Source organism: Oryzias latipes, chromosome 3 (genome assembly GCF_002234675.1).
Source record: "Oryzias latipes chromosome 3, ASM223467v1".
Lineage (NCBI taxonomy): Eukaryota > Metazoa > Chordata > Actinopteri > Beloniformes > Adrianichthyidae > Oryzias > Oryzias latipes.
The window spans coordinates 25,735,916-25,747,921 of NC_019861.2; the positions used below are offsets into that span (position 1 = coordinate 25,735,916).

The 12,006-nt window shown below is 41.2% G+C and overlaps 2 protein-coding genes across 2 annotated transcripts; one reads left to right on the forward strand and one right to left on the reverse strand.

The window, feature by feature from the left end:
* Positions 1-1,777: 1,777 nt before the first annotated feature.
* On the forward strand, positions 1,778-4,256 carry LOC101163311 (regulator of G-protein signaling 9-binding protein-like). Its single transcript, XM_004067270.4, has one exon. It carries the CDS (start codon positions 2,434-2,436, stop codon positions 3,172-3,174), a length of 741 nt encoding a protein of 246 aa, XP_004067318.1. The 5' UTR covers positions 1,778-2,433; the 3' UTR covers positions 3,175-4,256.
* Positions 4,257-6,462: 2,206 nt separating this feature from the next.
* On the reverse strand, positions 6,463-10,690 carry nudt19 (nudix hydrolase 19). Its single transcript, XM_004067391.4, has 3 exons — positions 9,798-10,690; positions 7,305-7,512; positions 6,463-7,162 (listed from the first exon to the last, which is right to left on the reverse strand). The coding sequence occupies exons 1-3, from the start codon at positions 10,566-10,568 to the stop codon at positions 6,945-6,947; spliced, it is 1,197 nt and encodes a 398-aa protein (XP_004067439.1). The 5' UTR covers positions 10,569-10,690; the 3' UTR covers positions 6,463-6,944.
* Between the last annotated feature and the right edge of the window lie 1,316 nt (positions 10,691-12,006).

The window sequence follows — 12,006 nt, forward strand, 5'->3', positions numbered from 1 at the left end:
TGACAAGCTAACAATACTTATTATTGGCAGTAACAAATGTATGACAGTTTCTATATGAAACATCTTTTTTAAAGTCTTTTTCATTTAACTGTGAAAGCAAGTGGTCATAGTAATGAACTTCTTTCAATGTCTTAGATGTTTCTGGATGTCAAAATGTATGCTGTCTTTGAAAACTATGCCTTCACCACTTGCAAAGAAAACTTGTTTACATGAGTTAGAGTCTATTTAAAGAATAAAAGGAGTTCGTTGGTTGTGAGTTGGTAACTCTGTCAATATTTGAAAGAGGGGATTTGGTGCAGTCACACTCTGTATTAGCTTTCTTGTAACATTACCATGTAAGAAAGATTCTTGCATTTAATTTGAAGAAGTAGTGTTACATTGCTTTATATCTCTGCATGGCTCCATGACAGACTGGTTCTGCAGGAAATCAGGAATTGATTGTCTCGATGCGTTCACACTGAGAGGAATCAAACCAAGGCTTGACTCATTCTCAGCACTTGAACCCTACAGACCAGGTTGTCAGCAATCTCATCAACAGAGACAAACAGTACCGATTTCATTCTGGTAGCAGTTCTCTGAAAAGGCAATGAAGCCAGAATAAAATGGCCCCAAATTCCCCAGTTTGGACCTGTTTATAGGCCAAGCGCCAAGTTCTTTTACACAGGAACTGTGACAAGGTCTTCTTCATAAAGATTAAAATAACTCATGTGCATGTAGATTAAACTTTTCAGTTGGCTTAGACATTCCAGCCCCCCCCCCCCCCCCCCCCCCCCCCCCAAAAAAAAATGTGATGATTGATTTAATTTAATCACTCAAAGTTTCAAAACCAGAATCTGGCTCAAGCATCACTGCCTAGTCATAGTCCAGCTATTCAAATAGTTAATTACCGTCTATTTTAACAGCTAAAAGTAACTCCAGTATACAGATCCACAAAAAACAGGAATAATACCTTCAAGAATAACAACCAAGAAATACCTGGTAAAACACCAACGGTTACTACCATGGTGACATTTTCATCTAAAGAAAGAGTCCATTTGTTTAGGGCATATGACTCAGTGAAAGATATTTCTTATTAGTCAAATATGGCAGATTTTGCCAATGCACTGCAGATTATTTAATGAGATCAAATCACATAACGCATTTTTAAATAATTTAAATAAAGCTTGAATGGGGACTGAAACCAGGGGAAGTTTTTTATTTTTTGCAGGATTGATCATGAAAATCCAGAAATGATTATGTTACACAAACATTGAGCCATTCTTATTGCTTCCTTTGGCATCCCCATGTGCTTTAGTCCATTAGCTCCCTACTGTATTTACTGGATCATTAGACCCCATCTGCTTCAATAATGCAAAAAGAGCAAAGCGGGCAAACCCCTCGTGGCCTTACTTGACTCACCCTCTCAGCACAGCAGGAGAAAAAACCTAACAGCACATTATGTAGCCAGCATGTGTGCAACAATTGGCACCTTTTGTGGTCTCCATGGATGTACGGGCATGTATTGTGACAGCACTCAGTCTTATCTCTCTTAATTGAATTAGTTGAAAGGGTGGCTAAAATAATTTTAAACCTCATTTATCATGCACCTACATAAACTTTATTTGTGTTTTTCTTTGCGAAACTTAAAATCATGAAAACATGAGTGGTAAGTGTTAGTGGCAGATCCATTGAGGCTCTGTGATATGAGATCCGAGCAGCCAATGACAGGAGGCATTGTAGGCGGGCGCCAAAGTGATCAAACCAATGGGAGTGAATCCTTTTGTTTGCCTGCCTGCCTCTGAAAGGCTCCGTTTTATGCCCGCATGTGACCGCTGAAGGCGCACACAGCTATTTAAACACCGTCGATTGGGTGCTGAAGTGGACAGCTCCCCACGCAGATAAACAGATGAACGCGCAATGGCTCGTTCAGCTTGTGCCACCGGATGCTTCACAGCAGTAAATGGAGAGCCCCATTTTTGCTCCACGATTTTGACTCCTTTGAGTGGCTGAGTCGGGGAGGCGGTGAAGGCATCGTGCTCTCCTGCAGGGGCGGATATCGGGGCACCTGTAGAGCTTAATCACCGGGTCTTGTTGAAGCGCGGGGGGCGGAATTGTTTCACATCAGTTCGCCGTGGTCCAGCAGGAGAGGAGCTCTGGCGCCGTCTGATCCCGCGTCGGGGAAGCGTAAAGGTATCATCAATCCGACTAGAAGACATAAGCTTAGATTTCTAAGCCTCCCTTTGTGCCTATTTACGGGAGAGAGCATGATGGATAGAGAGGAATTTGCTCTGAGTAGTGCCTTGAGTGGATTTGCAGAGCGGGCGGTGAGCTCCCGGGGAATCTAACCCGCATGTGCACAGTGGCTCCAAGCACCACCAACAGTTCGCCATTTTTCCTCAAGCTCTTTTTTTGTTGAAAATTTCTAATCAGGATACAGCTATTTTATAACTAACAATGGGGAAAGAAGAGTGCAAAACAATGCTAGATGCTTTGAACAAAGTCACAGCCTGCTACAGACACTTGGTCATCGCGCTTGGAAGCACATCAGACTCCCAAAATTTGCGCGAGGAGCTGAAGAGGACCCGCAAAAAGGCGCAAGAGTTGGCAGTCGCCAACAGGACTAAACTGACCACCCTGCTCAAAGACAAGTCCATCAGCAAGGAAGACCGCGCCGAGTACGAGCGCCTGTGGGTGCTGTTCTCCAGCAGCATGGAGCTCCTGGAGGTGGACATGAAAAGGTCCCTGGAAATCGGGCAGGACTTCCCCCTTAAGGTGCCCACCAGACACCTGATCCAGACGGGGATGACCGGCAGCACCAGCACCGTGGCGGCGCGCGCCATGAGCGTGCAGAATATGAAGTACGAGGCGGACAGCAACATCGACACGGCGGACCTGAAAGACCTGCAGAGCGAGATCACCCAGGTGAGCCAGATGATGGAGGAAATGGAGATGAAGGTCCAAGTGGCGCCGTGGGCCGTCGTGGCGAAGCAGGAAGCCGGGGCCGAACTCAAATCCAACCTGAGTGTAGGGAATTCCTCCGTGGGCGTTATCTCCATCTGCGAAGAGGAGCCCAAAGATGATGAAGGTGAAGGCAGTAGAGGCGGTGGATTTGGCTCGGTCGGCGCTGTCATCGGATTCCTTTTGATCGTTACTGTTGCTTTGGTTTTAGGATATTTGGTGATCAACATGTCCTGAATATTCTGAAACTAACAAACCAAAATAAAAAAATTATATATATTATAGCCCACGCGGATGGACACCCCGCGCGTGGAGCGCCTCCACAGGGAAGAGCTGTCACCTGCCCAGGAGGCAAACAGGGCTTCAAGGGGATCCAATATGAATACATTGTTGACTTCTCTTAAATTCTTGAATGTAATTCGTGGAGGAGAGGGGCTGCACTTGATCAGATGTAGATAATTGTAGTCTGTGTGTGCTTTGTGAATGAGAGAGTGGGTGAAAATGGTAATTTATTTTTAGAAAAAGGAGTCACAAATTACGTGACAGCGTCTGGCCACCAGAATGACACAAACAACACCTAATCCAAGTGGATTATTGGAGATAAATGTAGCCTGTGGATAAGTATTCCCATTTCTGTCTGGCAGATTGATGTTTTACTTTTCTCACTTCGGTTCAGGAAAGTCAAATGTCTTCAAACAAGCAAAAGTACCATCTGGTCTGAGCATTAGTTCTATGCTATATAAGCCTGTTAAAACCCAATACAGCAGAGAAAGAACAGTTAATCCTGGCTTCTGCTATCACAGACCGGCTAAGATCAAATCTGCACTCTTCAACATCCACCTCACCTCCTCTTCCGTAACCCTTGTGCTATCCTAGGCACTTTAACATTGGGAGTTGGGTCATCTAGACCCACTAGACAGTGCTCTGAACCTTTTTTCTTCAATGATTTGTGAACCTCACTGGTGTCCATGGATTACATGAAATCTTTCCACCTTTATCCACCTTTGGCATGGTAGGAATGACACGTCAATGTAAGGGTGGGGTCATAGGATAGCACAAGGGTTAAGGTTACAGTGGGCATGCATCTAGCTTCACTGCACTAAAATCTCAACGAGCCTTGGGACCTACAATAAGATTTGTCTTTTAATGCACCTGTTCACTGTAAGCCTGTTCCTTTTCAGGGTTTTCTTGTAAGCAGTGTTGAATGTAAACCTTTTGCAAAATGTTAGTAGATGGTTTGTACATACGGTCTGTACTGCAGCATCAGATAATGTACATAAGTATATTTAATATAATAAAATTTTGAAACACACCTAAAATCAGGATTCTTTTGTATGTTAATACTTCATTTGACACAATTCTACCACCAAAACACGTTTAAAGAGTTTGTAAACACTGCCAAGATAATGTACTTAAAGGTATTTCAGGTTTGGCTTTACTCCCAGACCTAACAACCTTAGTGTTAGCAGAGTGTTAAATGAGAATGACATGCAGGTTTAAACTCCTTGATAGTTTTAGTTCTAAGAGTATTTGAAGATATTTGGGGAGTGGTGCAAAGGTGAGGTTGGCTGAAGAACACGAGTGGTTTCAGAAGATTGCAGAACAGTGAAAACGTGAACTTTAGAAAGTTTCCAATTCCATATCTAGCAATATTCAAACATCAAGTTTGAAATTATTTTCAGCGATGACTAAAAAATCACTTTTGTTTTTGCTTTCAAGTATATGCTAAATTAAAGTAATTTTGGAGCAATGGTAGTTTGTTTGATGCACATTTGGTCTTGGACAGATAAAAAAAGAACAATCATGGGACTGCGTTAAATATGGTAAATGTGGCTATTTTGATTAAAAGAAGGCAAAAGAAAGTTTTCCTTTGTTTTGTGGAAAGCCCAGAAAAAAATGGGCCTAGTTAAAGAAGAATTGAAAAGGTTTTGTTTGTCTCTTATTTAATGTCATACATTTTAAAACCTTTAGTGAATTAGAAAAGTGGATGCAAAAATGTGCATTTAAATTGAGATAGAGAGGGTCTAAATTGTTAAATGTAACCTTCTTAAATTAATATTTTTCCTTTAGTCTCTATGAATTTGTTTGTGGGTCAATGATGACAAAAGAAAACATGCAATGCAAGTTGAAAACAGATCAACAGCCCTTTTCTGCCACCATGTCCTCAGTACATCTAATGTTTTTTACCCAGATATATGTAGATACAGTGCTTTGATGAGAAATGAATTTTGATGAACAAAAAGCCTGCTCAAACGGCCACTTGACTGATGCAAACAAGATCTTTAGCCACTTAGAGAGGTTCTTCACTTACTGGTTGGCAGAACCCTGGCATTTAAAGTCTAATCTGCTTTGCTTTTTGGCTTAATGAAGTCCCAGAACATCAAACGTAGGAACAACTTGATCTCTCCCACAATCCTTCCTCTGCTCGGAGGAAGACGGTTTATTAAAATTCTAAAAGTTATTTACAAAGAAAAGATCACGTAAAACAGAAAAATGGCGTGAAGGGACAAAACAATTTGGCATTACAATCACTGAATTACTATAGAGTACTTTGATGCACAAATACTTCTGCCTTCCTTCCATGAGTTGAGTGGAATCTGAGACATCTTGATTATCCGTGTTGTAATTTCACAAGTTCAGGAAAAGCTTCACTCTGTTGCCTGGACACTGACGAACCAAGATGGCTGTTTCTGCACGAAGGTGAGCGACACACAGTGCACAGCCACACAGACCACTGCCATCACTTCATCTGGACTTAGTTGGTAGGTTTCCAAGGCTGTGCGTCTCCATAGAAACCCTCAATCGACTGCAAACAGCACAGAAGGTTGAGCGTTATTTCAACTCACCCGCTCCCTGCCACCGACATCCTACACACTGAAGCATCTGAAGTAGCAGGAGACGATGTGTGAGGACAGAGGATGTCGATCCTCAGCATCTTTCACTGTTCTGCCACAGGAAATATGTGAAAAGGATTTGTTGCAGCCTTTCATGCTCCTCTCAGATATTGCAAATGCCAATCGTACATCAGTTGTAGATTGATGCAGAAGTCTTGACTCAGTTATTGTTAACTTATTTAATATTTTTGCAAGAAAAGAACAAAATTTGCAGAACTTTTAGTTTGTCATGTTCCTCTAAAAATAATACAAACACCAAATTTGGGTCAGTGGAGGATGAAGTAAGCAAGAAAAAAAAGGCATGATTTGTTACAGCTTAACACAATTTTAAAAAGTTGTGTTCTGGTCAGAGTTAAGGTGAAAATTCATATAAAAACAGCTTTAAATTCATTCATTTTCTATGCCGCTTTATCCCTTTCGGGGTCACGGGGCTGCCGGAGCCTATCCCAGCCACTTGTGGGCGAAGGCAGGGGGGACACCCTGAACAAGTCGCCAGTTTGTTGCAGGGTAGAATGTCCTCACTCACACACCCATTCACTCCTGCATTCACACCTATGGTCAATTTTGAGTTACCAATTAACCTATGAAGCATGTTTGGACGGTGGGAGGAAGCCGGAGACCCCGGAGAGAACCCACGCATGCACGGGGAGAACATGCAAACTCCACACATAAAGGTCCCCCATTGATGTTCTATTTTTCATGTCCCCCAGCCAGGACTTCTCAGTCAGTGTACTGCAATGAGCAAGGATGACCCCCCCCCCCCCCCCCCCAACACACACACACACACACAAAGACATGTAAAAAGGTAGGAGCCGTGCCGAGCCTCCATCTCTGACTTATGGAATCCCACTGAGAGCAATATTATTCATTTAAAGGACATTATATTAGCTTAGACTGTATACATGTTTTGCACCATTCCCTATTAAGAATGTAAAACATGACATTTTTGAAATGAAAAGCTGAATAGAGATTTATGAAAAACAACTTTTAAAAGTAGATTTTACTCATTTTAAATATAAATTTAAAGATACTGAGTTTTTGGTTATGACAGCATTCATTCTATTCAAATTAAATGTCTTCCACAATCATATCTTGTTAGAACTGAAGAGTGGGTCACAGTTGACTTTTCGTTCCTTGTGGTGAGGCTGGCTCCATTACGGGGAGCAAGTGTTTGTACTTGGGCTTGATGGTGACATGCAGAGCTGTGGTGTAGGAGTCTTTGATTGTCATGCGGTGCAGGGCAGACTGTTTTTCAGGATTGTTCAGCTCATGGTCTGGAGTTCTATCAGCTTCCATCTGCCCTGAAGTGTCTTGCGGGTATTGTTTGTCACCTGGAAAGAGCAAAGAAGGCAACAATCTAAATGTTTAATCAGAGGTCCACATTAAATCGAACCAAACGGATACATTCGAGTAGTCATTTTGCTCTGCATTTTCGGTCTTGTTAATACTTGGAACATAGTCTATACCCAGTACCTGGCAGCAGGGATATATATTGCTCATTTTCCAGTAAAGCCACGGGCAGCCACCGTTCACAGCCTTCTACTGCACGCTTGTACGCAAAGCTGTGGAGGTCATTAAGACGGGGGAGACAACACATGCGGCTGAGTTCATAGAACTGAGGAGGAGCCATCCACATCTGCCTCTCCTGGTAGCACTGCAGGATCTCTGAAGGAGTGGACCACTGGAACACAAGATGAAAGCAGCAACTGTAACACATGCACACATCTGTTTGTCTTTAAACAAATCATGACACGATAAATCACATCTATAAAGGCAACCAGCTGTCATATAGGAACAAATGTATGTATAGATTTATTTTTAAAGGATTGCTCCATTTGGGTCTTGTTAATGTTCAGTTGACTTTAATCCATTATTTTTTAAGGTCAAACATTTGCTTAGCCCACTTAGCCTTAGTTATTTCAACCGTTTGCTTTTCTTTGGTATTGAATTTCTATTTTCCAAGTTCTTTTCAAACTTTGTCTATAATTTACCTTAAAATCTAAAAAAAGTGCTGTTTATACATTAGCTTTGGTAACAAATCAATTTCATTCATAGTATTGCTGTTTAAATACACTTACGTTTTCATTTGTTCTTATATTGGCTTAACATGACAGAGATCCAAATTAAAGAACAAAACACAAATGAAGAATTAAGAAGCATTAAAACTCAAAAAGATGAAAACAAAATTTAAAGGGCCAGGAAATGTTTCATATAAATTAACATTTTTTTGTTGTTTTTTTCCACAAAAAAGCATGATTAAAATATTAAACTGTGGGAAAAAAAACTGCTATGGGACCACTTGTGTTTTTTCTTAAGAGTATTAAATGTGGTACAAAGATAGAGCCAATTAAATCAGGAAAAACAATTTGGACTGGGAATCTATTTAACTCTCTTTAGATGCTTTGGTAAAAAAATAATAATAAAAATATGGAATATTGAGACAGCTTTGTAAAATCTTTACCTAGCAGTACTACACTCAAAAGAGTCATTTTAATGATGATTCTCTTAGCTTCTTCTACTGGAGGTTAAAACCCTACAGACAAAATGGTAGGACTGCTGGGTTTATACTACAGATATTTGTGCCAACTCTGTGGGCTTGTGGTAGGGTGTCCACCCTGAGACTGGAAGGTCTCTGGTTCAAGTTCACGGTCGAGTCATGCCAAGGACTCTTAAAATGGGTCCCAATGCCTCCCTGCTCCCTGATCTGAGTTTAGGCTAGTTTATAAAAGTCAACTTTTTGATGAACTTGGTTAACCACATGAAAAAATGTCCTGGTTTACAGAAAATCCCAGCAAATAATCTGCTCAAATGAGTACGAGATGTTCCCACTGGACTTTGAAATACAGTCACCTCAGTGACCCATACAGGTGATCAGTGATGAGGAAAGCCACCTCCATCCCGGAGGACACCACTCACCTCTGTTCATCACTCTGCAGGCAGGAGATATAGAAACCTGCTGGTCAGGCATAACATCGACAAAAAAATCATTTATCCCCAATGTTGCTAATCTGTTTGATCCCCAATAGCACCTTTAAGTTGTATGTGAAGATGGAGTCTGGGATTTGTATTTGTTCATTCATTTTTTAAATCTATATTTTTATTTAAATAATTACACTTAATTTCACCGTCTTCTGCCATGTTGAAGGAAGAATTTCTGTCCTGTCCGGGGTGTAACAATTCACTTTAACAACGATTCAGTTGTGGCCGCCGATACGATTCTTAGTCGATTTTGGTTCATTTTGAACGATTCGATTCACTGACCTAAAAATCGACCCGGGACATCTTTGGCCAAAAATTCAATCAGTGTGACTGAGAGATAAAAATCTGGGTGCTGAACAGTTCAGGTGAAGTTTTCTAGATTCCTTGCAGGATAATCAAGTGTAAATGAAATATGTGAACAAACAAACAAGTAAATAAGAATGAATGGCAAATCCATTCACACTTTTGTTCAGCCCACTACTGTTTTTGCATCAAAATAATACAAATGGAACGTCATTAGATCAGACAGTATGGACGCAAAATCCAGCATTTCCACACATTGGACCGTAGTGATGGACTGATCATGTTTGCTGTCATCACACGTGTCTTGTCCGCTGTCGTTTTTATGTTATAGTAAAAATAAACCTCAATTCAAATGGTATTTTCCAATATTTAATTCATTTTGAAACCTTTTAATAGTGGTATAGCTCGATCAACAGCTTGTCGCATTGTGATTCATTGTTACTCTACTGTCTAACCATCTTGAGAACATATAAATAAAAACTGGTTTCTTTAACTGATAATTATCTCCCTGTTCTGTTTGATAATTAGAGGCTGATTACGGGCACGTGTTTAAGAGAGTGACTTTGCTAATTATGTTCAGATTTTTTTTTCTTCTTAACTTCCCCTGATGCCAGCTTTGGAATATAAAAAAAACCTTTTCGGAGGTTATAATGAAGTGCTAAACTGTCTGGCTTGTAAAGTCACCTGAAAATCAACAATTTCCTTCTCATCTTGGATAGTGTGCGGAATCTCTTGCAGGCAGCACTGAAAGAAGGCGGTGTCGAACCTGCGACCATAAATGCCGACGGGGGTGATCCAGTTGGCCCACTCGTGTAAGGCCCAGATGTTGGGCAGCACCTCCAACTCCCTGCACATCCGGATGAAGTTGGTCGGGTTTTGATTCACCAGAGCCCTCCACTGTGAGAGTTCATTTACGGAGAACGGAGGCTCTTTGTAGTGTTTACTAGGACAATCATCCTTGAAGCTTTTCACTTCCGCTTTTGGAACAACCAGCAGCACCCCAGATTCTTCAAACGTCTCCCGCAAAGCGCAGATCCGCAGGGCGACGTCCCCCGGGATGGGAGAACCCAGCTTCAGTCGGTCTGTGGCAAAAATGGCGGGTCTGGTCTCCACGGGCTGTTTTGTTTGTCTCAAACCAAAGTTTGGGCAGCTGGAGAAAGGCTTAAAAATGTCCAGCCAGTCACCCGAGAAGTCGGAGGGGTCCAGAACGCCGCCCGGAAATACATAGGCGTTGGGCATGAATCCGCTCTTAGCGCTTCGTTTGAGCAGCAGAACGTCATAGTCAAAACGGGACCTGAGCGGCGGCTGTGCCCACTCGCCGCTGCTCTCTGACGGAGAGCGAAGAGAAACGGACGGCGGTGTCCTTGGCAATAAACTGTCCGCGCCGAGTCTGTGTCCTGCGGCCAAGATTAGGGTGGCCGCCTCCCTCCAGTGCTTCAGAGCGGCGTTCATCATCTAACCATAAAACTTACTTATTGGTCAGAATTAGCCATGAACATTTCAGAAACCTCAAGTTGCAGCTGGATCAGACTGTGGGAAATGAGAATGTTTGTTTGGGTGGAAGTGACGTCATTTGAATGATTCTTTCTTCTACCGCCACCTACTGGCTGGAAGACCAAAATGGCTTGCTTTCATTTATTTATCCATTCTAATTTTGTGATTTTACATAAACGCAATTTCATTAATTATATAATTTCCGACATATTAATCGGACTACATTAACTCTTTGAAGACTCACTCCGATGAAAATCTTACTTTTGGTGTTTTCAATATTTTCTTGTTGACAAATATAAAGAAAATTCAGCTTATAATTGATTTTCTGAGTATTTCGTAATACAAGTTGTTGTGAATCAGAAGAAAACGAGAAAAATAAATGCTGCTGGAAAAAGACTTGTAGCTGCAGCTCAAATCTGATGCATCCATTTATAGACAAATAGATCCATGCATCTCTTCATTTTCTTCATTTGAGTTTGCCTCTGGCTTAAAATTGTACAGCATACTTGCAATTTTTCTCGCCATTTTTGTTGCATCCATAATGTTAGGTTGGGGGGGAGGGGCTTTAAGCAATCGGGAGAGCGTGTACAAAGATGGATGATGGGAAATGAGGCAGGCTTATTCCGTGCCAACAGTTACACCCACAACTCATAGGTGAATTTCTAACGAACTACTGCCATTCTGTAATTTCTATGTCCTAGAAAATGACACAGTTTTATTTTTATTTTTACATTTTGGCTAAAACCGGCGTAAACATGATAAAAAGACCACTCTGAACTATTTTACAACAGATCAAAAGATGATCGGATACCTTAAAATGAAGGCTATCATAAATCTGTTATCAGAGCAGACTTGTGTCAGATTGTTAGGGGTCTGAATTACTCACGGCATCTCCTTATATAGCTTTCCTCTAGCTTTGAACCAAGGTTCTGCATTCCTGCCTGTTTTCCAACAAATCCTGCTCTGTTATGTTCTAATTGGGAAGACACACCTGATCCAGCTAATCGGGGCAAGGATATCTGAAAAACATGCAGACACACCAGCCCTTGAGACCTGGAATTCCCCACTCCGTTCCAAGTTATCCTCTATTCATAGCAAATGTTTCAGATGTATTTATATTTTTAATTTGCTAAATCTAGTAATTTTAGTGTACATATTCCCATTAGTGGTAAATCTGTCTTTCTGCCATCAAACACTTTGAGGTGGATGGTTTCCTGCCTGAATCTGGTTTTGATACTGGTTTCCTTGAAGGTTTATGCCTGTTGGAAGAGAATTTGAGTTATGCGAAGAAAACCACTAAATATCCCTGCAATGTTAAAAACCCAGGTATTTATTTATTTATTGGTTAAAGAATATAATTGATTGTAATCTGATCATGGATCAGATTTAAAAAAAAGCA